General features: G+C 39.6%; 5 protein-coding genes and 1 long non-coding RNA gene across 12 annotated transcripts in view; 2 read left to right on the top strand and 4 right to left on the bottom strand.

Annotated features, from left to right (window-relative positions):
• aop (ETS variant transcription factor anterior open) overlaps positions 1-13,780 on the top strand; it is a 35,278-nt gene extending 21,498 nt beyond the window's left edge. Inside the window, exons 2-5 of the mRNA XM_011646242.3 lie at positions 9,102-9,355; positions 9,583-10,257; positions 10,511-10,760; positions 10,950-13,780. Coding sequence (XP_011644544.1) covers positions 9,130-9,355; positions 9,583-10,257; positions 10,511-10,760; positions 10,950-11,238 — 1,440 coding nt within the window. The 5' untranslated portion in view covers positions 9,102-9,129 and the 3' untranslated portion in view covers positions 11,239-13,780. The remainder of the gene's footprint in view (positions 1-9,101; positions 9,356-9,582; positions 10,258-10,510; positions 10,761-10,949) is intronic.
• Positions 2,024-5,196, bottom strand: LOC148937013 (uncharacterized). The gene is made up of 2 exons (XR_016138797.1): positions 3,939-5,196; positions 2,024-3,295 (listed from the first exon to the last, which is right to left on the bottom strand). It is a non-coding gene; the product is annotated as an uncharacterized LOC148937013 (long non-coding RNA).
• Positions 13,781-14,038: 258 nt separating the features above from the next.
• On the bottom strand, positions 14,039-15,191 carry mtSSB (mitochondrial single stranded DNA-binding protein). The gene is made up of 4 exons (XM_011646243.3): positions 14,815-15,191; positions 14,637-14,727; positions 14,380-14,499; positions 14,039-14,303 (listed from the first exon to the last, which is right to left on the bottom strand). Exons 1-4 carry the CDS (start codon positions 14,824-14,826, stop codon positions 14,104-14,106), a joined length of 423 nt encoding a protein of 140 aa, XP_011644545.2. The 5' UTR covers positions 14,827-15,191; the 3' UTR covers positions 14,039-14,103.
• Positions 15,192-15,555: 364 nt separating this feature from the next.
• On the bottom strand, positions 15,556-18,539 carry CCT8 (chaperonin containing TCP1 subunit 8). Its single transcript, XM_011646238.3, has 5 exons — positions 18,354-18,539; positions 17,660-17,962; positions 16,804-17,448; positions 16,275-16,715; positions 15,556-15,846 (listed from the first exon to the last, which is right to left on the bottom strand). The coding sequence occupies exons 1-5, from the start codon at positions 18,411-18,413 to the stop codon at positions 15,658-15,660; spliced, it is 1,638 nt and encodes a 545-aa protein (XP_011644540.2). The 5' UTR covers positions 18,414-18,539; the 3' UTR covers positions 15,556-15,657.
• Positions 18,540-19,766: 1,227 nt separating this feature from the next.
• LOC105431793 (uncharacterized) lies at positions 19,767-23,783 on the top strand. Of its 6 annotated transcripts, none has more exons than XM_089075317.1 (5): positions 19,767-19,922; positions 21,533-21,734; positions 21,909-22,669; positions 22,963-23,111; positions 23,227-23,783. In XM_089075317.1, the coding sequence occupies exons 3-5, from the start codon at positions 21,911-21,913 to the stop codon at positions 23,630-23,632; spliced, it is 1,314 nt and encodes a 437-aa protein (XP_088931443.1). In that variant the 5' UTR covers positions 19,767-19,922; positions 21,533-21,734; positions 21,909-21,910; the 3' UTR covers positions 23,633-23,783. The 6 variants fall into 6 exon arrangements, with proteins under 6 accessions (XP_088931443.1, XP_088931440.1, XP_088931441.1 ...); XM_089075314.1 differs by having other exon boundaries at positions 19,791-20,119; positions 20,192-21,734; XM_089075315.1 differs by having other exon boundaries at positions 19,791-21,318.
• Tcs3 (Probable tRNA N6-adenosine threonylcarbamoyltransferase Tcs3) lies at positions 23,648-25,861 on the bottom strand. Of its 2 annotated transcripts, XM_011646233.3 has the most exons (5): positions 25,629-25,861; positions 25,396-25,524; positions 24,747-25,188; positions 24,468-24,646; positions 23,648-24,405 (listed from the first exon to the last, which is right to left on the bottom strand). In XM_011646233.3, exons 2-5 carry the CDS (start codon positions 25,508-25,510, stop codon positions 24,134-24,136), a joined length of 1,008 nt encoding a protein of 335 aa, XP_011644535.2. In that variant the 5' UTR covers positions 25,511-25,524; positions 25,629-25,861; the 3' UTR covers positions 23,648-24,133. The 2 variants fall into 2 exon arrangements, with proteins under 2 accessions (XP_011644535.2, XP_088931444.1); XM_089075318.1 differs by lacking the exon at positions 25,629-25,861 and having other exon boundaries at positions 25,396-25,622.
• Between the last annotated feature and the right edge of the window lie 333 nt (positions 25,862-26,194).

Genomic DNA, 26,194 nt, shown 5'->3' with positions numbered 1-26,194 from the left:
AAGGAAAAGACGCGGATGTTACGCGCTTCTCGAGTAAAGAGAGTAGACGGGAAATTATTTGGATTTCTGATTAGATAAAGAACGCGGCGTATCTGATTATCACTATTCCACTCACGACCTTAACTGTGTGTGTCCGACTGTGGAATGAAAATTGTACGATGGAGAGAGAAGTTAACACCATTTATTATATCGCGGTGTTCGTCGGTTCGTTAGTTAAAAAGTTCCAGGAGTGGAATTGTTCACGATCAAGTCGAGCTCGTGATTGAAAAGTTATCCGTGAGTCTTTCGTGTCTTTTTCCTCGTGACCTTGGACTGGTCGGCGAACCCGGGTATTCTCAATCGTTGCAAGCTCGGCGCTTGCGTCGTATCCTCGTAGAGTCACCAGCAAGTTGATGAATCAAGCTCCCAACAAACACAGATCATTAAACATAGGATTTTCTAGCCAGTCGAAGAAAGATCGAGATTCATCTTCTTTTACTTAAAACAATGAACTTGTTCTCGCTATTCATCGCACCTATTTTTTTAATTCTTATCGTCGGATATGCTTATCTTCTTTTCTTGATTAAATCAGCTTCGCAAATAATATGTAATTTTATGGTGAAACAAAATGCCCGATCTAATCTTTACGAACGATTATACTGGCTGGCGTCGGAAAGTCGACGTTATTGTTTTTTTGCTCAAGCAGGTAATCCTCGCACGGATGCGTTTCTATCGTACAGTAAGTCGAAAGTGATATTCACACTGGGACATGCATCTAAATATTATATTTGATTGGAATATTTGCAAATTGTAAATAATTGATACACCGAAACTCCGCTATAATCAGATTACGCGTCTTCATCTCCTCGCAGGAGGAGAGAGGACATTTTCTCCCTGCGGAATTATCTACTAAACGAGAGAGCTATTTCGACTATTTTCCGTGCAACGTAATTTCGACATTTCTCACTCTTCTGTCTGGAAAGAGCTGATAGCTCGTATAGCGCGATACTTTCGCGCGAGGAAGGAGCGCAGACAGAGATATTTACGGAGCGTCCCGTCGTAACAAAAGCGAAGGGAGAGCCGGGGCAAAAGAGAACGAAGGAGAGAACGGACGAGTAGGGGGAACGTCAGGCGTTCAGCCCGCTACCGTGCGCTCGTTCCGTTGCACTTCTCTCGGTTGCTCGACTTTCTCCGGTCGATCTCGGTATCGCTCGGAGGCCAGCCCGCGGATACCCGGATCCGTGTTTACTACGCGTGCGATACGCGTAATGCGCGATTACGCGGCCAGCGCGTAACTCGCCGATCGGCGCTGTCGCCGATGGTGCGCGAGAAAATCAATGACGAAGATAATGCGAAATGCCGCGCATTTTTCAGCGAGCATCAACGAATTCGTTCTCCCATAAGATCGATGACGTTTCTGTTCCGTTCAAGAGCTGATAATATTTGTGTACGGACTCGAAATTTTACTGTGATCTTGCTTGCTAGAGTTGGAAATCCGATGAAGAGGCGAGTGAGAAAGAGAGAGAGAGAGAGAGACTCAAAATTTGCGAATCAAGCGGACCAATAATTGAGATTTGGACGTCTTGGAAAGTCTACGATAATATTCTCGTCAATATTGCTATGAAATAATGTATTAATAATATATTTATTAATAGACAGTTAATTATTTTGTTAAAACAATTGACGATGTTTAAACTGCCGTGATCGGCTAGCTTTAGAATGTGCTTGCACTTAGCAGAAGATAAATATATGATAAGATTACTAGATTATCTGTACAACTATAGATACAAAGAAGAAAAACTGTTTTCCTCTGTAGAATTCTGCATGTGAGTGTTGTGTTAAGAAGCGGGTCAACGACGTCATCGGCGTTGAAGCATCGGTAACGCGTCATGCGCCGCGAATGCGTTTCCTTATTGCGGTTTATCTTCATGCAATCGCGTCTGGCGAGGGTACGTCGATATTCGTTGGCGGAAACTTCCACTTTCCTCCGCGGAAAAGACCGCGAGTTTTCCGCTAATTCTGGATAACGCAGAAAGAATGAGAATTCTTTTTTTTTTTTTTTTTTTTTTTTTTTTTTTTTTTTTTTTTTTTTAATCGCGTGAGATGTATCACCTCTCGTCGATAGATAACTCAAAATTTATAGATATGAAATGACCGAATGTTATTTTTATAGGTGATCGATGTTAACTGTGCAAATTTGTTTTATAAAAATGTCTATAGGTATTCGGAATGAAACCGGGGCGACGCCGTGTGTTATCAATGGCATACTGTTATCGCCAAAGTAACATTCAACGCGAGTGACAGATCGATTGTCACAGCAAACAATGAAACGTTGACATTTGAAAGTTTTGTATTACAATGTATGTGCGGTATCTATAACCGATATATCTAGCAATAGAAATCGTTTATAAAGATTTAAAATATGGCGTAAACTTGGCGTAATAAAATTACGGACTTTAAACGTGTACGTGTAAAGAAATAAGTCAGAGAATAATCTCGCGGAAAGATGAGACTATCGAAAGCGAAAAGAACGAAGAGTGAAGAAAAACTTCGGGAGGAAAAAGATTATTTTCAGAAATAAGCGACACGTTAGGAAAAGAGAAGCGGGAATAATAAAGGTAGCCGAGAAGAACGTATAATATAGATCTATCTCGGATGTGCGAGTTGGAGAACCGTTAAAAATCGCTGTCGCTGTTACAATGTCTGCTAATTACCGCGCCGGTTTACATATCTCGCGGAGGTATATTGCCGTATTAATCACTCGCGCGCGGTAGGTACACCTCGACATCGGCGGACAAAGACGGGAGCCGATAAAACGTCCACGTGCGTGCGTGCATGCATGCGAACGAGCGAGCGAGTAAGAGAAAGAGAAACGGGAAGTGAAGGAAACCCGGAAGGGTACGGCGCAAGGAGGAAGAAACGCGAGGCGGGTGTCCGATAGAGAAGAAAGAGGAGATAAGAGGCTCTCCTTTGCGTTCTCGAACGTTATACATGATAAATCTTAAATCCTGATTCGAACGCGCGCCAAGGACCTTCCTGCTTCCTCCTACCGCGGATCGGACCGATTCCTCGTACCTCCTTGCACGTACCTCTTCCTGGTTGTATTTTCAGACATGCACCCACACCCACGGAGTGCACACATACAGATACATACATCTACGCACGTACATCTGCATAATACGCACGTCACCCGCCGTCGCCCGAGGCGTACATCGTATCCGTTATTTTTACTCAATTGGCGAACAGAGGATAGGTACTACGCGATATTTTTTTTTTCCTGCTTCCATCGAGCCACCTGCTTCCATCGCGCAATCACCTGCAATCACAAAATAAAATAATTAACAAGATCACACGAGTGAAAATAATTGGGAAAATAAGATAATTCTCGGTACTAATATCTAATTTTCTGCATGATTCATTCGTCGCGCTGTTAGAGATACCCCGGCGTTCGTTAGAATTACTTTTTACCGTCTAATTCTTCAGGAACTTTGATAACTATCGCCTGCGATTGGACTCGCTTTCCGAATAACCGTTTTAGTCCGAGAGTTTTTTGCCGGCGATTATTATGCCGCGCCGGGAGCGTGACACGCGGACGTGTTGACGTCGCGTTTCGCGCTTAATTGTCGATATACGGCGGGTCTGCGAGTCTGCGCTAATGAATGATCAGCGCATATCGACGCGAACGATCGTTCGCGATCACGGGCGGTATCGTATCATTAATGCTGTCGTATCATTAATCGTCGCTGGTATCGTCGATCATTTCGCGCGACTACGAGAGGCGAGTCGAAACTCACCTTCGGTATTGACGCACGGCGGCGATTTTTTTACCTTTCCCGACGAACGTTGCGAAACATCCGTGTCCGTGTCTTGGATCCATCTCGTCGCGCATCCGTCTGTGCGTTACGTGTGCCTCGGTATGCGTGTGTCCGCGTGTGCATCTACGGATGCGTGGCACTTACCTACTTCCTCCTCGATCCGAGAGAAGACGCCGACGTCAGAGCGAAGTGGTTTACACCGCTCGGACCGTAATTTCTTGCGAGATCGCACTCGTTCCTCGCTCGCAGACGGCATATATTGTTTAAAAGTTACCCGGCGCCTTTCGTACTCATCGCCGCATCGATCCTTGAAGATTCTAATTGGCCCATTAATGTTTTTTTGTGCGTATCTTATGCCAATCGTATCTTTTTCTGTGACTTTTATTTCGCAAGAAATTAATTACCTCGGCGAGCGGATATGAGAGATGCGAGTTAGATACATATTCTTGATAAATGTTTTGTGTAGCCGAGTGTAAAAAAACTTATTATATTAATTTATTATTGGTAATCGACCGTGTGTCTATACATATAAATACACGTATTATTCACCGTGTACCTATATCGCCTGTTGTACATTCGAATCTTCTACGCGTACAATTCTACTCGTGCACGATTTATCGCTTATCACTCGCTCTCGCAGCCCAAGATTTCGTATCACGTAGGAGTATATGCACCGAGAGAGCCGTCGTCATCGTCGAAGACTCGTTTTGGATCGCGCAACAATGGTGCCGAGTTGGGCGATATCGCGGACGAATGTATGAGTGCGATGCATGTGTGTATATGTGTGCGTGTTAACTTAACAAATCGCACATGTCGTCGTCGTTTCCTCATACGCGGGTTACGCAACCGGTCGTTCGTGTGTACGTGCCAGCGGGCCGATGAATAAGGCATAATGAACCTCTGACATTAAGGGGACCGCAGCGATCGACGAAGAAAGACAATAACGACGGCGACAACGACGACGACGACGACGTAGACGTAGACGTAGACGTAACGACGTCTTACAGGATGATGAAATTGATAGGACAGGCTAGATGTGACGAGGTCTAATCACGGATCCTTTACCGATTACGGGGTCCCGAGGCGCGTCGTGATTTGACTGACGGGAATTAAATTGTCGCCCGGGGAGGAGAAAACGTTTTACGTTTTAACGCACGAACGTGTTTTTCGCCGACGAGTGTTTTTCGCGCACTACGCGCAGATTGCAGCGTTCTGCATGAGGAGCACGTGGTGTCGCCTTATGCATTTCAACTCGCGAACGGTTCGATTTAAATACAATCATTGCACTTCATCGCGGGAGGGGGAAGGGGGGAAGGCCGGTGATTCAAAGACGCGGGAGATGAATCGCGAATGACATCAAAAGTCCGGGAGTCTGGATGCGTCGTTTGAGACGGTAGCGTGATGTAAGATGCATTTCGCCGAGGCGTTCGGACTCCACTCTATCATTTAATCTCGCGGCTGTACGTAATATTTCCTTAATTGAATAATATTATGCGACGCTTTATTGTAATGATGAAATTATTGAACGTCCGTATATTATTTATTATGCTTATCCTCACGTCGACGTAACGAGGCGTTTAACGCTAACGACGAGATGTACTTTAATAATGCTCACACTTTAGGACATGCGTCCGCATGAATATTCCGACCTTAATCTATTCATTTACATGGGCAATTCACGCCTTCCGCGACACCGGGCAAATTAAGGTTCGCTTCCGGTAACGCTTACGTGTCGGCATCGCGAAACACGTGGCTGTCGCGACGGCATGGTGGCGAATGACAGTTACTTACTACTCGACACGCGATTATCACACTCGTTCCTATATGAAAACTTCCGAGCTATATTCGACACGCGACAACGTAAACACATTTGCAACAATGATCGGTCAAGAGCTTTTTTGCCCCGGCCGTTAAATTGCAAGATCGATCGTAAATAAGATGGCATAATCAAGGTCAGGTTCTCCACGTGACGGAAACTTCATTGAGTTGAACAAAGAAGAGAGGAAATCACGAGATGAAAAGGAAAAGGAAAAACTTAAGAAGAGAGAAAAAACATAAAACTGAAGAAGAGACAAGAGAGAACAAGAAAGAAGAGTACATATGTTTCATGGATTGATTCGATCTATCCTTTTATTTCTATCGACAGTTATAATAAAAATGACGAAAGATTCAATTAAGTTGTAATTAAAATTAGAATCACGTTGTTGAGACATGCTTTTTAAATACGTTTATATTTTGTTTGAAGCATACGTTTGCGTTATGTAATTAAAATTCGTATTACATTAAAATTCGTAAAAAGGCGTAATAATCGATACTCATGTTAAAAATGAAGAAGAAATTCTTCAGCTTCTCAGAGATCTTCGAGAATCTAAACATAGATTACGCAAACGTCACGTGACGTGGCTCGAAGAAATAGGCAACGCGGAAATGTCAACGTTACCTCGTCGCGATTGAAACGCGCTTCCGGTGCGTTCTCCGTCCTTCGGTCGCGTACCGGAAGTCGCGAGCGATGCCGCGGTTGCAATTTTTCGTTTCCGCCGCCGTTCGCGGAACGATCGGTTCTCCTTTCTTTCGTCGCCGAAAAAAAAAAAGAATGTTTACGAGAGAAACACGCGAACGAAACCGCAGAATCCGGTGTTTTCTTATTTCCTTCCTCGCGTTCGAGGAAAGAATGCGCCTCGAACAATTATCACTCCTTCCATCTCTCGAGAACACGTTCCAATCATCAGCATTCAAGTCGTCTCGATCGAGACATATGCGATTATCAAAGTTTGGAAATACTGATACTTTGAAAAAAAATTTTTTTTTTCCATATTCGTGAATCTTTCATCTCTCTCGTAAATCTTTTTTACTCCTTTACGATATTAAATAATTTGATAGTTAAATCCACGCTGTGTTCTTATTGAAATGAAGTCCAGTCGAGGTTAATTGCTTGCAAAAAATGTTGGAGGCATCTTTGCGAGAAATTTGGAGCGATGGCCGCCAAGAAGCACGCAGAAGCAGCGTCACGAGGCAGGTGCAATGCGAATTCACGCGAACACGATCCTGAAATTCATCCCTCGACGCCGCTTCAAGTAGCCGCTTTAATTAGCCAAGATGCAAAAAAATCGGCGGCCGAAAGGAGCACCTAAGTATAAGGCCGCTCGCTTACTCGCGGTATTTAAAGGAGAGAGGAGGGGAGACCGAAGAGACGACCAGGATTTCCTGGTGCGAGACAACGGCACATCGACCTTCGCATGCCGAGGTTCCTGCCTTCTTCCCTCAGGGCAATCCTCTCTCTTTCTCTCTCTTTTTCTCTCCTCGAGCGAGCATTGCGCCGCAATTGTGCCGCAGAGAGCTTCCTCCGATTATTTTTCAAAGTGTCACGAAGAAGAGGTTTTTGTTGGAAATATGCCGGTCACCGAATCCCGAACGAAAAAGAAACCAAATGGCGACGTGAACCACCTTTTTTATTCTCTTAAAGAGATTTTAAAATTAATTTTAACTCGCGCGTTTATTTTTACTTACGGCACACTAGCCGATGTAATGAGTACCGTAAAAGTTAAAACAGACGTGATTATAGAAGCATTCTGCGTCTATGTACATGTAGCATTTCTTTTTCCCAAGTGGAGTTGCTGGTTATTGCGAAATATTTCAAACAGCGATGACATTAAATATGTAAAGCGATATAACAGTGCCATAATACAATGGCGGTTTACATATAATTTTATGTAGCCTCGATAATATCGAACGCGCAGTGACGTCAATAGACCTTTTTCCAATCGTAAGACTACTTATTACGAGACACATTAAATCACATCGTAATCGTTATTTCTTGTGTTACAATGTCACGAGTCCAAGTGTAAGCTGCTACACAACGTGTCGCGGTATTAAAATGTAATCGCGCGCACCGATACGTTAATAATTACATCTGATCAGGTACGAGGATTGCAAACGTATGATTACAATGCAAACGGTGTCATTATCGAGATGAGGAAGCTACATCGCTTTGTACCACCTTCCCAATTAGCTTCTTCTTGTTTACGTCCTAATGTAACAATACTGCTGTTGCGAAGTCTCTTCCGCATGGCTGATACTATTCTGGATCGCAAGATATGTGTGGCTCTTATTTTATAGTACAACTGATATAAACTTCACGAAGAGATTCGGTTTGAATTTTGATGACGGGCCCTCTGATCTCGAGAACTGTTTCTACTTAAAACTACGAGCCTCCAGTCAGCTTCTCTCTGTCAGCGACAACGTTATGTGAGCGATGGCAATTAAAGGAAGTCTAAGCTTTCTGGAAGCAATTAAGTGGAGAGATTTCGAAATGAACAACGTAACTCGCTTCGGGGCCGAAACTGAGGGAGAGAGAGAGAGAGAGAGAGAGAGAGAGAGAGAGAGAGAGAGAGAGAGAGAGAGAGAGAGAGAGAGAGAGACATTGGCCATGCGCTATAAGTTTCGCTTAGTCTCGGGTCTCCGCGAGCCGACGTCGAGAACGGAAATAGCTTCGTCGACGTCGATGGAAATACGTTATGTAAATCCGCGTTTCCTGCCGGCTTTCATTCTTATGCCCCCACATTCTATGCTAATAGCCGATGAACGTCTGCGAACCGATCGCCGATCAGGAAATGGAGAATGACGACGCCTTGAAACGCCGTCGTCGCGACGCTCTTCCTCTCTCTCTTTCTCTCTCTCTCCCTCTCCCTCTCCCTCTCTCTCTACATTTCCTCTTTCATATGACCTCACTCGTCTCTCGTCCACGTTGTAAGAAGCTGACGTGTAACTGCAACCCGGCGCTATTATCTTCCGTCGTTCTACATCGGCGAGCCGATCGTTAGCCGAGGCAAAGCGTTATATATCAGGGATCGATTTTCGACGGTATAGATACGGAAGATTGCACTTTACGTCAGTGTCGCGTCTCCATGGTCGCAAATAAATATAGAGATCATTTTCGTGCGCCTGTAGCATCAAAATGACGCCGACGTCGTTTCGTGTTACGCGTTTGCCGTAATCAGATCGAACGTTGCATGTAAGATTTAAATAATAAAATAATTCCCCGAGGCCAGGAATAATACCGAGATAATGCTAGAATATTCAGTTATTAAGTCATGAAAATATATTTATTTTATGCGAATATATATCTTGCGCGACAGACGATACGAATTAGCTTACATTTGTGTGTGTGTGTGTGTGTGTGTGTGTGTGTGTGTGTGTGTGTGTGTGTGTGTGTGTGTGTGTAATCTAGCTATTTTATCACGAATTAGATTTAAGAGAAAAAAATCAGACATGTTAATAAATTTGATCTATTTATCTCTTCTGTTGCAGAAGCCATCGGTAGATCTGAGAGCGTGTTATGAAATTACTGCCACCGATTCAGATATCGCCGCAGCTACCACCGGTTTCCGCCGCGGGCGGAATGACCGGAATGGAGTCTCGGCTGCCCGCGAGTATATCTTTGCCTTTCAGTCCGGACTTGTTCTGGCGGGCCCAGTATGGGCCCTCGATGGGCTTCCCGCCTACGACACATCCGCCGCCCAGTCCTCTTTTGGACTTCAAAACTCATCTACCGACGAATTTGAGTAAGCATTATCAAATTAAGAAAGACTTCCCTGTTAAAAAAAAAAAACCACAGTTAAAAAATATTTCTATTATTACACTTTAATTACTTTTGTTGTTTCTAAATTAATTCGTATTATTCATATTAATATTGATATAAAGGAAGCGAATTGTATAATTATAAACATGTAGACGATGTCAGAATCACAAAGACTGTCACGTTGTAACAGCGTCTCTTCCCTGCTTTCAGTGTCCGACCCTAGATTGTGGTCGCGGGAGGACGTGGTAGCGTTCCTGCGGTGGGCCGAACGGGAATTCGATGTGCCACCCTTCGACATGGAGGCGTTCCAGATGAATGGCAAGGCTCTGTGCCTGCTGACCAAGGCCGATATGGGCGAAAGATGTCCTGGCACTGGTGACGTGCTGCACAATGTGCTGACCATGATGGTGCGCGATTACGGTCAGCTGCAGCGATGCCTGCCGAGCAGTCCGGTGACACCGACCAGACCGTCCACGTATCCGCTGAGTCCACACTCGCATCCGCCTACGCCCACGTGGACGGAAGCGCCGCCGTACGCCTCGAGTCTCGCCTCGCTGATGTCGGCCAACTCGGTGACGCTGTCACCGGCGCCGTCCGTAGACAGTCAATCGGGCTCACCTAGTCATGCGACTGACGCGAATCAAACACAGGTCTACAAGAGCGACTCGGACGAGGACAACACCCATCAGGTATCGAGCGGCAACAGTAGTCCGCCAGCTACGCCGACCGCCCTGACGGCACAGAGGCTGAGCGAGGTGAGCGTTAAGGACCAACCAAGTCCGACGTTACCGCAATTGATGCCGCTGACGCCTGGTGCCTTCCGATCGACCGCCGCCAGTGCGACCAGAGAATTCTTCCCCAGCGATTCGCCAGAACCCAATACCAGTTAGTATCTGCGTTTTTTTTTTTTATTTGTATTCACAAAAAATAATCATTGCTTTTTAGACAACGCGAATGATGTAGAGATAATTAAGAAAGTTATTTTGACAGTTGAATTTTCAAGTTGTTAATTAATATTGGGAGATACATACAACAACACGGAACAACACTTTATTAAATGTAGAATCTCAAAGTACCGTTGCTTTAATCTTCCCACAATTATTATTCACATTGTAGCAATTTCCGCCGTTCTGTTTAGACGGAAGACTACTCTGGGACTTCCTTCAGCAATTGCTAAACGACCCTGGACAACGGTACCAGCATTATATCTCGTGGAAAAGTCGGGAAACCGGCGTCTTCAAGATTGTCGATCCACCTGGTCTAGCGCGACTCTGGGGCATCCAGAAGAATCATCTGTCTATGAATTACGATAAAATGAGCAGAGCTTTACGTTATTACTATCGTGTAAACATACTTAGAAAAGTCCAGGGCGAACGACATTGTTACCAGTGAGTATTGTTGTACTAATTAATTCATTGTTATTATATAATTTTGAAACAACTTCAATAAAAGATAATATTGAAATTTATACTTCCGTTGCCATTATTATAATACAAATGTACACACATTTAAAATAATGAAAGTTATTTTCGATTAAAAAAATAAAAGTTTTCAGTGGATTTTTTTGTTTTTTGCAGATTTCTGCGTAACTCGATCGAGTTAAAGAATATTAAGAACATATCATCGCTGCGCCATCAAATGCGAATAAAGTCAGAACCGGAGGAAGATCGAGCTCTCTCCGGAAGTCCAGAAGCAGAGCCGGAAGCGGATATGCCAACAGATCTCTCGATGTCTAGCATGAACCAGCCATCGAGCGAGCAGCAACAACAGCAGCAGCCCCTGTCGCTGCACGACCCACCTGCCAAGTATAGAAGTCACGCGTACAATCTCGTTAAGACCAATCAGGAGCCGGAAGAGAGGAAGTGACGCGGGACCTAGCGATGGTAGGAACGCGCAGTGGTCGTGCGTAATCATTAAATCGCGCTACAGCGAACTGAGATCCGGCGGCAAAATAATCTCTCGACGTAAGAGAGAGATTCCGCATCGACAACCGATCGACGGATTATGGAGTAAGATTGAAGATAAGCATCGACTCCGTCTGGTTCGTCGGTTTGTTGAAGAAGAAAGTGGTATCGTCCGCGCGAAGATATGCGAAGAATTGCAAACAAAAAAAAAAAACGGAATCCGAAAAACTGAACTCGTCGACAATGCTCGAAAGATGCGCTAATAAAGAGGATTAAATCTCGAATTCCGTTATAGTTCAAACAGTAAGATATGGCTCGGGATTTTATGCAATCATTAATAAGGATGCTCGAAACGTAACATAAAACTGCGATCTTGAGCATGTGACTCTAAGAGCAATTATTAGACTCGAAGAAGATAAACAAGCATTCACGTTTATTAATACGCAGACACACATTGACGCTAGGGATGAGGAAATTCTTGAAGAATCAAGAAATTAAATTTTACGTCCCATTCGTGCCCAATGCGTTTGTTGGTGATTCAAAGAATGCAATCATATGAGAGTTCTCTTCATTTTCGTCGTTATATGTAAGAGTGCGATAAGAAGCGTAAGAAGAGAATGTGTTTTACCAGTATCTCAATGGGCAAATCGGATAATGATTCGCCTTCCTCCCTCACATTCGCGTTAAGTTGTTACGCGCCGATAATGACAGACGCTTCGATGTGAAGCTGAATCTTCGCGGATATTCCGCCCAACCCCTTTTTCCGCTCCCTTCTTGTAACGAGGCGAACCATCCATACCGGGTAATTTTCTTTCCACTTTTACAACGACGAGATATGTATGAAACGTACAGTTTTGGGTGCACTTAAAGAGCATACATACACACAATGATTCAATGTACAAAGAATGCCAGAACTGTTACCAGGTCTTTCTTTTCTTTCGCGTTTCTCTTTTCTTTCTTCTTTCCTTTCTTCCTTTTTTCTTTTTTTTTCTCCCTTAATCTTAAGTATATATTCTGTGATGTACGACTTTATTTTTTTTGACAGAACATAGTCCATAAATAAGGTCGATCCCAAAGAGAGACTTCACTTGATTTGAGATATTCAATGTAAATGCATCACAGAAAATTACATTATTGACGTTTCTATGAGGTTATTTCCGGAATACAAGGAGCTTGACAAAATCTTTTCACGACAGTTCAATAATTATACACATCTATGACGTAAAGCAAACCAAGAGAAAGATTTAACCAGATTTTCTCAAGCTCTTACTGTATATACGCCGAAACGGTTCTCCGTTACTTTGACGTATTTGTGCCAAGAACGTTTACCGTTTAATAAGAAAATGTTTTATGTATTTAGTCGACTGTTCCAAAAAAACTCAATATATCATTTGGAACCAATGCTGTATCTCTTGTGCTCGATGTTTGCGTTATATCAAGAAGACACGCCATAATCGAGTATCGTGTAATCGATTATATATTATAAGAAATGTATATAAACTGAACTAATGAATTGTAAATGCGAATGAGAAATAAGATAAATATTAGAAGAGTAGTGCAAGAATTTTATGAAAATTCGGGGCCAGAGTTAGAGTATAAATTTATCTATAGAAAAAAATATACATATATATTTTACTATCAAAATTTATATTCGAAATTTCTATGTTTGTTGCCGGTGTGCAATTGTGGCTTACATTCCACGACTCTTTATCCGAGGTTTGCCTACGATACGAGATAAACCACGAAAGTCCGTAAGAGAGATGGAGAAAACGCGAAAAAACAAGACGCATATACAATTAGGAAACAGATTTAAGAAGATTGCTAATTGTATTTTTGCACTTGAAAATATAAAATTGAGAAAACGAGAGAATTAAAGTGCGAGTGCGTAAAAGAGAGAGAATGAATGAGACGAATGAGAGAATAAATGACACATTGAAATATATCTGGCTTCTTGTATACTGTGATCTCTATACTATATAATGCAGAACGAGTTACATAATTAAATAGGAATCATTATTTGGATAAAACGCGTGTGCTTCTTGCATACATCTAGATAAAGTGTCTGTCTAGAAATTGCGTGATGTTATCAAGAGATGAGATACATGACATACATGTATGTCATACATGTATGTGATGATATATACATCTTTTCTCTTTACAATCGTGTAAATAATTTTCACATGAAAATGTCAGAGAAATGGAAGTGTTTATATATAAACGAATAAATATATATTTATAAATATATTTGTATGCAATATATAAATATATTTATATATATTTTATTCAACACATACATATATATGTATATGTAACAGCATATATGAAGACATAATAGTAATGCGAAACAATGCATATGCTAAGATTGGAGAAGTTTATATATCGTTTCGAGTGTATAAAATATGTAAAATTTTAGAAATTAGAGTTGTTTTATTATATAAGTTGTTATATGAAGAGTACATGAAATAATGAATGTTGTAAATATAGACTTATTTAGTTATTAAGAAGGTACGTATACTATTCTTTCATCTCATCCAAGATACAATCTGCTACGAATAAATTTTTTTTCTGACACTAATCAATATATCTAGCGTGTATCATATGAATTCCAATATCTTCAGTTTTTAATGAAAATAATTGTTGCAATTATCAGTAATTGATTTCGTCAACAACATTATGACTTATTTGACATTAGAAATGTTTAAAAAAATATATTTTACACAGCCATTATCCTTATCTGCAAGGCTTACAAATAAAAAAATATATCCATTTCTGCATTTTATTGAAAAATAGACGAGATATATGTATTATTCATATTTATGAAAACTTCTTATTGAAAAAATATTACATCATCCGCTATGATAGATGTACTAGAGACCAAGTTCCCAGATGGGTCCTTATATTCACTGTAAGATATCCTACCATTTATCATCACTCGCTGACCTTTTTTTAAATATTGAGACACAGTTTCCCTTAAATTAGGATTAAAGACGCATACCCTATGCCAATCTGTTCTTTGCATAAAATCAGCTGGAAATAAATAGATTCAATATTATTATTCAATGATTATTATGTATTCTCAAAACCAGATTTAAGTTGATTATACCTGTTCCATGTTTATAATTTGTATGTGTTGCGATAGAGAATATCACAACTGGATGTTCACTGGTTCCTCGTCTTTGTGGATCTGCCCCAATTCTTCCAAGTAAGGTGACCTGATTAATAGCTATAAAAAAGGAAAACTCAATTACAGAACATGAGTTGTGTTATTTAAGCTATTTTCTTTTGCAATATATATATATATAATAATCTTGTAATATATAATAATCTATTTGTTAAATAATTCTCCAATATCGTACTTACTTTTTTCTATATTTGTGGTTTCGTTTACTTCTTGTGAAAAAAATCGTACACTATTTAAACAACCGACTAAGCTGCGTGCTTGTGAAGTAACCTGGAAAATAACATAATATAGAATATACATAATAAAATTGAATAATTTTATGTTTTATGTATAAGAAATAATGACAGTGGTACTAACCATGCGTAACATTGTGAAAATTTCACTATAACTATTTCCTATCGGTACAATTATAAATTGCACTCAAATACGTAATTCAATAAAAAAATTCATCACACTACCTCGAACCGGCTCTCTTCAGCATAAAACATGCACATCACATGATTGGCAATCGAATAGAAAAAATTTTAGAGTTTTTAATATGGCGCTGACTGTCGTCCATAGGTATATTGTATCTATGATACACAACAGCAGAAAATTTGTTGATGGATTTTAGAACGCATCAATCAAATTATAGCATTTCGGAAATTAAATGCACTTTTTTTGCTAATTTTCGATAATTTTTTCTATCGATAAAAGACATTAATATTTTATCGTTCACATAATAATAATTTTTTACAAACTGAAGACTTTTATAAGTTTTTTTATACAAAATTATTTATAATTTGACGACGCATTTATGTATTGTTTATATATTGTTATTGTATAATTTTTGCGCAATTTTAATTTTTCTGTTCTATTAAAATACAAAAAAAAATGATATCGAATATATTTAACAAGTTTATTTAGTATTTTGTATTTAGTATTCGATTTGACTTAGCATCTATCTAATACATCTGGTGAATTCTAAATTAATATAATAAATATAATTTGGAATCCAACAGACATGTTGGATAAAAATAGAAAATTGTAGAAATGCTTGCCACTTTTAGAAATAAGCAGGTATGCAATAGTATCTTTCTCTTTTTCAATTGTTCGGAATTAAACACAGACATAGTATTTTCCTTTATTTCAATGAAACGAAGAAACATGTTTTAAATTAAAACGTGAAAGTTTGTGATTATGCCATCAATTCGTATCCTGTTACTCATCTTCGTCGCGAACACCTCCCCCTGGAACTTTTGGACCACCTGCCCGTTTCGCCATGATAATCTGATCTACTTTAAGGACAGCGCATGCCGCACCAACCGCGTATTTGAGTGCCCATTGCTTCGTCAGATATAAATCTAAAATTCCTGCCTCGATGGTATCAATTAGAGCTGCGCCTTCACCCTGAAATACAATTAACATTACATAGTTAATACTAAAATATGTGATTTCGTGTAATTTGCAGATCTAAAATTTGATTGCGACTCTCATTTTATATGTATATATGTCTCAGTTTGAAAAATTTATTCAGATATTAAGAATTTTCATATTTTCATCATATTTTGATATAAACAATAACATAAACTAATATCATCCAAAAGAAATCTATATAACTCAAATGGGATTATCTACAATCTCGTAGACTATATAGTCCATATTCCGTATTTCTTTCTCGTTCCTTCTAAAAATGACTTATAGTCCATCAGAATGCTTATAAATTACTTTTACAGCTACTTTTATCGATGAAAGAGAGTTCAGACTATAGTTTCAAAAAAAGAGATAACGATCGAAATAAACAAAGAATTATTGAATACATTAGAATATAAACGTACATCAATATCAAAACCATGATTTGTTTTTCCTTCCTTGTGTGCTGCGTACAGCTTCGATACAAGTTCGGACGCGCGGACACCACTGCTCTCAGCTAGCGTTTTCGGGAATATCTCCAAGGCGGTAGCAAATTTGCGGGCAGCGTACTGCTCGAGACCAGGTAACGTGTCCGCATACGCCGCCAGTTGTGCAGCGAGCTCGATCTCCGTGGCGCCTGCACCCGGAACAAATCTACCATCTCTCGTAATGCCCTTGAAAGTATTGACACCATCGTCGATCGCACGCTCGATATCGTCCATGTAATTTTCAGTCGAGCCACGTACGAGCACGGTGCTGACACGGCTCTCTTTTCCCTCTAGTTTAAACACTACTATTATGGTATCTCCCAATTCATCTATGTATACCTTATCGGCATATCCCAATTCTTCTTTCGACGGAGGCACCTTTAAAAGAAATTGCCGACTATTGTTACACCTTATTTCAACATAGTAAAAGTTAAATGTTAGATTCGATGAAGATGAATAAATTTACCAATTTAGAGAGTGCAGTAGCACCAATGGTCTTACAAAGTCGCCTAATGTCAAATTTGCTCGGGATACGAACGGCCATCAGATTGTACTTATTCATGTAATGCAAGGCCATGCTGCCGAATTTTCCACCAGATACTACTACTTCGGCACCACTATCGGCAATCGCTTTAATCTGATTTTCCAGCAGTGATTCCTCGCCGCGTGAAAATTTCAATAGTTCGTCGGCTGTTTTAATCAGCACAGTACCCTTGGTCTCGGTCTGAATGATGTCCACGGCACAAGTATAAACTGCGATTTTCGCGAGGGCCTTCTTCGTGACGTCACCTTCCACTTGTCGCTTAAACACCATACCTTGCATTATTTGCGAGTTGTTCAAGCCACCTCCAAGTATCTTGCAAACTCGCACATTATCCACATTAAATGTCGTCTTCTCCGGCAGAATAGAGATACAAGCTTTGGTAACGAGTGAAGCAAGCATATCTTCATTTCCATACTGTTTGCTCATAATAGTACTTCGGATTCCTTTCTTTACTTGTTCCTCATCTCGTACATCTTTTACTTCATGAACAATTAGAGTCGATAAAATCTCAAGTGCTTTATTCAAAACATTCTCGTAGCCTTCAATAATCTCTGAAGTTGTAATTCCCTATAATCAAGAAATCAAAGTATTATCACTACTAATTACATGTAATCTATTAATAGTATTTAATATATATGTAATCTACTAATCATATAAATTATTCTTGGATGAAATTGTTCATATAGAATAAATACAGTTACTAAAATCATAACTGACATTTGCCTCAAAACATGCAAAAATTTGCTGATAATTAGTGAAATATTAAAAATCAATATACCAGACGAAGCAATCCTTCTGCGGCATGAAGGAGTTCCCCAGCAAAGATAATAACAAAATTTGTTCCATCTCCTGCTTCAGCTTCCTGCATTTTTGATGCTAAAACCAACAACTTTGCAGCTGGATGCTCCACTTCTAGTTCATTGACAATCGTCACTGCGTCATTAGTTACAAATAATTTCTCAATATGATTGATGATCATTTTATTCATTCCATTAGGGCCATATGCACTCCTCACAGTATCCGCAAATTGTTTGCAGGCTGTGATGTTCCTATAGACCGCTTCTTCAAGGCCTGAGAAATACTGAAAATGCCAAACAATAAATTCATCAAAATATATTAAACAATCGAAGATCAAGATTTAAAATGAATAAAATTATATATTTTCCATCTTACTCTGCGCTATAAAGATGAAGCTTATAACAATGATGACTTACATAAATAACCTTAATAAACAATCATATTTTATTCAAGTTTAGTTTTGTAAAACAACATGCATGATATTCTATGCATTGTTTAACGTCGATTCGAATCGGAGATTCTCGCATATGCAAAGTTCTTAAAATATCCATAAAAGGCAAAAACGCGAGCCGACCCCTTCTTCGTGTACCCCCTGTCCGGCATCGAGCGTTGACCGACGGAGCGGCGACTCATCGTGCGTGCACGCGTTGCTTACGAGACGACACATTACTTACGCGGGCTCCATCCTTGAGCATCTGCGCCACGCCGGGCGCCTTCGGTACATGCATAGCCATCTTCGTCGAAAGTTTCGAAAAATCGTTCCTCTCTACGTGACAACACGTGCCCTCGTCTTGCTCGAAGCGGCGTAGTTGAAATCCGCCCTTGTCAATAGAATGATGTCAGAATCGTGACGAGAGCGAAGCACCGAAAGCCTATTTCATTTGTCAGACGTGCTGATTGGCTGAGGATTTTCTGGGAAAATTCATCTCAAAGCGACCTCGTCGCAATGCGATTGGTTCGTAAGTCTTGAATCTACAATAGATAACCGAACCAAATTATAGATCAATATTTATAATTAATTCTTATATATTTAATCATCTTAAATATAGTTTTAAAATGTCATAAGCCAGTCAGCTGTATTAAGACACTATTTAGCTTGTAATAAGCTTGTAATAAGAATTGACTATGAATACCGACCATACTGGTCATATTATGCTAAGCTCGGTAAATGTTTAGTATAGGTCCTCCATCTCCGATTTTGATAAAAATAAGCACATGGTTACACGACAATATTAATCAAAGAAGGTTTCCAAATAATAATCAATGTTATTTTTAATAATTATAAAAATTTGCAACCATTTATTATTATAAAAATACATGGATAAATAGGTTTAAACCATTATATTCGCCCCGAATGTACCGAGTCTTCATTTCTACCGGAATTTTATCCGAAACTTGGAGTCTTCTGCTCCCGAATTCGTTCATCTTTCGACTTAACGATCGACACGACATTGGAGTACTTTTACTCCCCGAATTTGTTCATTCCGAACAATCCACAAATGACATACAAATCGGACCTGTATGAAGATAGCCCCCCAACATTGAAAAACATAAAGTTTCTATAGCTCGAAATTTGTTTTGTTAATAACTTTTTTACTAGAAGTGTGCAAACGAAAATTTGAAATGTGCATACATGTGCAAACGATGAGGAATCGAATGAGCTATAGAAACTTTATGTTTTTCAATGTTGGGGGGCTATCTTCACACAGGTAGAAATCGGTCGTCTATTTCTTAAAATATGGATTACAGACTCCTCTCTAATATTGCGCGGAGCGACTGAAACGGGACTTACCCTAAGCTCGTATGCAGGAGTGCATTCAGAAATAACACTCGAGTGAACCCAGTATTATTTTATATTTGTTTAACATTCAATAAACAACAAAAAGAAAATAATATAGTATAATATTTCTGAACCAACTTTACATTCATTCTAGTCGGTATATATTTTAGTATACACAATTCGCTTGTATTTTGAAAAGCAGTGTTGAGCATCAACATGAAAAAGCACCTTTATATTATCGTTTCTCGTTTTCACTTTCATGTGGATTGCAATTTTATAAGGCAGCTACAAAGAATTAAGTTCGCCATCTATCTCATGTTTGTATCCAACAGTTTATGGTTAAATGACAGAGAACGTTTCCTCTGATAGAAGTCCATTGTGAACACATTCAACGTCACGCGAGAACGAATCGTCGGGATACGTGCCAGAAAATGCAAGTAATCGGGTCGTCGCGTTAAGAAAAGTGAGTGTCCGTCCGTCCCGCGTGATAGACGCGGGACTTTCGACAAAGAAAGTATCATTCGGGTCGAATCAAGTCGCGCGAGGCGTATTAGATTTGAGCGATTGATTTTTGGTGTCGCATACCGAACGCCGTGTCGCTCCGATTCTTCCGAGTCAGACGCGAGTTGTAACAAACGGTAATCGTGAGCAGACGTGTTTGTACGTGCGGGAAAAAACTGACGTATCCAAATTTCATCGTTTTAAGTAATACAAGTTTTGTGACGTCAACAGGAGATTGATACTAGCGGGAGAAAGAGAGAGAAAAAGAAAGGAATTTCGTGCGCGACGTACGCCAGATGCAGCAAGTTTCACGGAGAGGGACGGGGGGGGGAAGAGAGAGTGAAAGAGGGAAAGAGAGAATAAGTGAGCGAGCAATTGAGTGAGTGAGTGAGAGAAAATGTGTGTGAGAGAGAGAGAGAGAGAAAGAAAGAAAGAGAATGGGAACGGAAGAGAGGTGCCGCTGACCTTTGCTTTTAATAAAATGAAGCAAAGGAGAGCTACGCGGCAAGCTACCGAACGAGGTGCGTTGACGCGCACGCGCTTTATATCAAATACATACATCGGCTCTCTCTCTTTCTCTCTCTCTCTTTCTCTTTTTCAAACGAACGAGATTCTCTCTCGAAATATCTCGCCGCGACAGGAGATTTCGTCGCAGCGTTACCCGGGTAACGCCCTCTCGCGAGGCTCGAGCAGTGTCGCCTCGGCGGTACGCGTATCATCCGCGTTGTTTCGAAGCTCGCGCAAGGGCTTCGACGTATGCAGTACTGTGTGGTACCATTCGAGCGCTCTTGCCGCGTTAAAGAAAAGAAAAAAAAAAAAAAAAAAAAAAAAAAGTGATCCGGTGTTCCATTAACACATCATCCATAGAAGAGGTAAAAGTAGAAAAGCGCGTCGCGAGTGACGACGAATCAACCGGCGATGTGTCCTGCCGTCTGCCGCCGTCTGACAAGCAGCGCGTGTCACGAAGGCGATGCCTGCCGCGAAGATGACATTCGTTCACGTGATACGGGCCGAGTCCGATCGATCATCGATCGGCTAAATGTTGATGCTAAATTGGGCACGAGACGTGCCCACTCTCATCGTCACCGCAAGTGGCACCGCCGACACAGCACACACGCGTTACGACGCGTTATTCGGGATGAACGCCGTGCAGCCGTGCGACGCGTACGAGGTCGCAATCGTGATCGCGATCGCGATCACTTGTATTGCGACGCTCGGTTTCCGCGACTCGTGGCCCCGGGGCTATTGGCGATCACGCATACGCGCGCGATAATCTTGAGCTTCCCGGGGAGCTCTCCGACCGCAATTTGACTCGCGTGCGGAACGTCCGCGGCACGCATGGATCTCATGGACACGCGGTGAGTGACACCAATGGTAAGGCATCGCATACCGGTGATGTGCGCTTTACAACGAAGACGTATCACGCACATATATTTGTGGACTGTCGCAAAAAGTCGGATTCACGTGAGAAAAAAAGCCCCAAAAAATGCTCTTTAAAGAATGCTAACTTTAACGTCTCTCGACTTAATGACGTTTGTATCAGATTTGTGACATACAGAATTTTTCACTTAGGCCAGTCAATTCTAAGGACGAGTACTTCTGATACTTCCAATGGTCTTTTGGCACATTTGCAGCAGTGTGGAGCATTCTTATGGGTGCAGCATATTGTCTGTAGAGGAATAATATTATTCATACCTGTATTACTATATCTGATCGGATTGATAAAATACTTTTTGCTGTACCGTTGTCTTCCGTCTTACGTTTTTATTATAAAGTAAGTAATTTTATATATTATTTTATATATTTTGAATTTGTAATTTTATATATTTATCAATTTTATGTTTACATTTAAATACATTTAACTAATAAGCTGTATTTACATATTTTAATTTACTATTATATATTCTGTGATAATACAATGAAATAAAAATCAAATTCTTATTTATAGAAATGTCATCTCGAGATTATGATAGAAGAAGAGGTGGTAGTGGCAGCAATTCAAGCAGGTTGCGAATGGATGCAAGTGTATCACAATCTAGGCCACATAGCGAGAGTTCTAGCAAACGAAAAGAAATAGACAATGTAATGAGAAAAGCACGTGAGTCGCAATCGAGTTATTGGAATAAAAAGTTATTGGAAGCAGAAGAACGAGATCCAAACAGATGGCGTCACAGCGGATACAAGGAACTATACGTTGGCAGTGGTAGCGAACTTAGAGGACATCCTAAAAGTCCAAGAAGTCCAAGACCTCGCAGTCCCCATAGTCCACGACCACGCAGTCCCCGTACAAGAAGTCCACGGTCACCGCGCGAACGTTCTTCCCGTGAGCATAATAAAAGCAGACCAACCGCTCGTAGCTCTAGCACGGGCAGTACATGTTCTGATAGATCATGTTCTGTTTGTTCACCAAAAGAACGACGACGCGTTGTACCGCCATCACGCTCACATTCGAGATCGATTAGCCCTATACGCACTAGGGCACATCCTAAAGAAGTAATCGCGTCTAGTTCCCGAGCCTTACAGCCGCGCACAAGACCACGATCACCGCCTCTACCACGCCCGCGTACACCACCGCCAGCGCCACAGCCGCCATCACGTCATCAAAAAGATCATAAAATCCTCAAAGACAAAGAAGCCAAAATCCGCCGTAAAGAGAAACATCACAGCAGATTGCCAGAGGACCCGCGAGTACCAGATACAATCTCATTGGTAATATAACTATTTATGTTTAGAGTCTGCCCTTATTCTCTTATGTTTATTCCACAGAAAGAATTGTAATAATTAATAAAATACAGAGAAAGATTTCTCTTTAATAAGTGCTGCTTTTATGTTTATATAAAACATTATTATGAAGCTTACATTTTTTCTTTACACACAAACATAAGATATCACAAAATATAAAATATTAAGATCGGTAGTTTCTCAGATACTATGTTTAAAATCATGTTTTTCTTAAAATTAAATATGAGTTTTATGTGTATACTTTTATTAAAATTTTGCAGATACGTAAACCAGTAAAAGTAGAAAAAACACATACGAGTCATGGAACGCAAATAATACGGCCTCCACCAGAATCTTCACCTAGCGATGATAGCGATAGTTCTTCAACTACATCCCATATTGGGCCACCAAAAATGACATTATCTGAGCGGTATTAGAAAACTATTCATAATTGCAACAATAAAACTCAAAAATAATTTTGTAATATTTGGTTATTTTAAATATAATTTCTCTATTAGTAAATAATGATAAATATATTTTCATAGATTTGGTAAAATGGCGCAATGGAGCGTGGATCGTAGAGATATGGAAAATATGCGTATCACGAAAGACGGTGAAAATGCAATGAAAGTTGTTATAGAAGGCGAGGAGAGAATTGCACGTTTAGGCTATGATTCTCCTCCTCCTGGGCATTATCCAGAATCGCTTTTGGCACAAGGACCAAGAGGTTTTGAATGCTGGGATGATGTACGCGTTCGATATGATTATTACAAAGCTAGGGGATACCTTCGCGATCTCACCCTTGATGATTATATCAAATGGGAAGAATGGTGGTATAAGTATCAAGAATGGCTTGAAGCTGAACGCTTTTACGAGCAGTGGGCCTCATCGAATCGTCCGTCTGGTGGAAGTCGTAAGAGACGAGGGCGACGCAACAACACTACTCATTAAGATACATAACACAAGTTTCTGTTATTATTTTTGCTCGATTTATTGATAAGATATGCAGTGACATCTGTATGCTTAGAGTATACAATAAGTATGTACGTATATAAGCGCTCTATATGTATCGTAATAAAAAGTATGATTGTGCAAAAGAAAATCATGGTTTGAAAAATATACTCAACGATTTCTTAGGTTATATGTCTTACACTTTTCATACTGCCTTCAATATCTGAATATTTAAAAAATTGTGATACTTTATATTACTTATCGGTAATATTGCACTGAGAACGAAGGTAATAACGTGATTATTGTACTGGAACTGTTCATAAAAATAAATCCTAAAGCATTTCAAAAAAATTAGACAACTCTAAACTTTAATTTTGGCTAATGTGTAATAAGCTGATAACTGTTCGATGAAATATAATATTTACGTCACGCGATACACATTACGTAACATAAATATAGTCGTGATATGTTTAAATATTTCAACAAAATTTTTTTTTTAATTTATTTTCTCCAAGAAACATGTACACTATCCGTTCGATACCTTTGAACGCAAGTAATTTGCGTCCAAGGAGTATTACCCTTGGATTTGTATTGAAGTAATCCTGCTACCGCGATCATAACACCATTATCTATACAGAATCGCTCATCCGTCGCGTAAAGAGTCGCGTTTCTTTCTTTGCACATAACATTCATCATTTCCTGTAATCTCTCATTGCATCCCACACCACCAACGATCAATACTTCATTTGATCCTACATGTGCCATTGCGCGCTCTATAATAAAACAAATGAAAATAAGACAAGAAGACAACGAAGAATCTATCTACTTAAGTTACCTGTAATCTCGACGAGCATGGCAAATACAGTTTCTTGTAAAGAAAAGCATAAATCTTCAGAAGAATACTCTTTCGTATTAAGCCATTTGGGAAAATGTTCCTCTATATAACTTAAAATACCAGAAAATGATACATCCATCCCCTTAACAACATATGGTAGTAAAGCCAGCTTTTCACCTCTTTTTCATAAAATTTTAATCAAATTTAACATGAAATCAATAAACATAACTTTAAAATTAATCTTTATAGAAATGTACTAAATAAAAAAAATTTACTTGCTTTTTTGCTAATTGCTCTATATTGTATCCAGGACTTGGATCATTTGAAAGTTTTAATAGCCTTGCAAATCTATCCAAACAATTTCCAACTGCTATATCAATTGTCTCACCAAAAATGCGATACCTTTGTCGAGTATATGCAATGATTTGAGTATTCCCACCAGAAACATACAAAATAGTAGGATTTTCACTACCAGTGATTAAACGTCCCATCTCGATATGACCAATACAATGATTGACTGCAACCATAGGTTTATTGTACAATTGAGCAATAGTTCTAGCTACTAAGGCAACAATTGTTAAGGGTGCTCCCATTCCTGGTCCTTTTGTATAACAAATGACATCTATATCCTTCAGGCTAACCTTTGCATCATTTAAGGCTTGTTGCAAAACATTCAATATATGTTTTCTATGATGTTGTGCTGTTTCTCTAGGCAGGAAACCTAATATAAAAACATATATAACATCTATATTGTATAAAATATTAATATATCATATACATATATACATATGTCTATATACACATATCACACATTATTTATTGAGTGAGTGGATATGGTGTGTATGCGCATGTATATCACATACACACACACACACACACACACACATCTGTGTATGTATAAAATATTTTATATATACTTTGAGGTTACCTTCTCCTGGTGGAGTAACATAAGTATGTCGTACATTCGATAATACGTGCTGATCCTGAATTATTCCTATGCCCAATTTATTTGCACTTCCTTCAAATCCGATGGCAATCACCATTTTTTATTTGTTTGCTATTTTGAAAATTAAATAACGACGGATCAAATATTTTGTAATCTATTAAAAGACGGCAGTATGACAGACGATTTCTCATATTAGGTTTGTTTGTTTTACTTACACTTGTTGTACTTATATTTTAATAAGTTTTTTTAGAATTGTTATGTTCTGGAACTTTCTCTCCAAAAAAAATTTTACTTGATACAATATAGTATGTTTTACGTGTATTATAAATTTCGAGTAAAATTTTTCTCGAAAGGATATTTTGAAATATAATCTAGAAAGTGTAATGAAGGGATTTAGGAATAAAGGGGTAAAACTCAGGGAATCGATCGTGTATTTTAAAAACAAGGTGAAAATTACAAAAGTGAGGAAATTCACTAAAAAGTATCTACAATTTCAATGTCGAAAGCTAGTAAATTTCCTCACTTTCGTAGTTTTTATCTCGCTTCGAGATGCACAATCGAGAGAATTTTTGAAGTAGAAAGTGAACATCAACACAATTCACGCATACATATCAGTAATCTTTAATAATATTTCATTGATGTCCAATGTAAAAATCAATTATTGGCATATAAATATACTCGACTTTTGAGTTTCGCGCTAACTGAAGAATGGCACCATGGTAGACGTTGTATAGTAAATATGTCAGATGGCGTCGCGTCTGCGATCGCGCAAGCTTTCGTA

Source organism: Pogonomyrmex barbatus, unplaced genomic scaffold, assembly GCF_055798465.1.
Source record: "Pogonomyrmex barbatus isolate J1 unplaced genomic scaffold, ASM5579846v1 scaffold18, whole genome shotgun sequence".
NCBI lineage: Eukaryota > Metazoa > Arthropoda > Insecta > Hymenoptera > Formicidae > Pogonomyrmex > Pogonomyrmex barbatus.
Note: the sequence above shows the minus strand (reverse complement) of the source record. Positions and strands in the feature narration are given on the sequence as shown.

Excerpts from the sequence above, each read along its gene's own strand:
- mtSSB (XM_011646243.3), bottom strand. Across the intron at positions 14,500-14,636 it reads AACCACAAATATAGAAAAAA|CTATTAATCAGGTCACCTTA; the intron begins GTAAGTACGATA and ends CCTTTTTTATAG. Across the intron at positions 14,304-14,379 it reads AAATTATAAACATGGAACAG|CTGATTTTATGCAAAGAACA; the intron begins GTATAATCAACT and ends ATTTATTTCCAG.
- CCT8 (XM_011646238.3), bottom strand. The coding sequence starts at position 18,413 with ATGGCTATGCATGTACCGAAGGCGCCCGGCGTGGCGCAGATGCTCAAG. Across the intron at positions 17,963-18,353 it reads TGCTCAAGGATGGAGCCCGC|TATTTCTCAGGCCTTGAAGA; the intron begins GTAAGTAATGTG and ends TGGCATTTTCAG. Across the intron at positions 16,716-16,803 it reads CTACTGCACTCTCTAAATTG|GTGCCTCCGTCGAAAGAAGA; the intron begins GTAAATTTATTC and ends TTTCTTTTAAAG.
- LOC105431793 (XM_089075317.1), top strand. The coding sequence starts at position 21,911 with ATGTCATCTCGAGATTATGATAGAAGAAGAGGTGGTAGTGGCAGCAAT. Across the intron at positions 22,670-22,962 it reads TACCAGATACAATCTCATTG|ATACGTAAACCAGTAAAAGT; the intron begins GTAATATAACTA and ends AAAATTTTGCAG. Across the intron at positions 23,112-23,226 it reads AAAATGACATTATCTGAGCG|ATTTGGTAAAATGGCGCAAT; the intron begins GTATTAGAAAAC and ends ATATTTTCATAG.
- Tcs3 (XM_011646233.3), bottom strand. The coding sequence starts at position 25,510 with ATGGTGATTGCCATCGGATTTGAAGGAAGTGCAAATAAATTGGGCATA. Across the intron at positions 24,647-24,746 it reads ATAGAGCAATTAGCAAAAAA|AGGTGAAAAGCTGGCTTTAC; the intron begins GCAAGTAAATTT and ends TTTATGAAAAAG. Across the intron at positions 24,406-24,467 it reads CATGCTCGTCGAGATTACAG|AGCGCGCAATGGCACATGTA; the intron begins GTAACTTAAGTA and ends GTTTTATTATAG.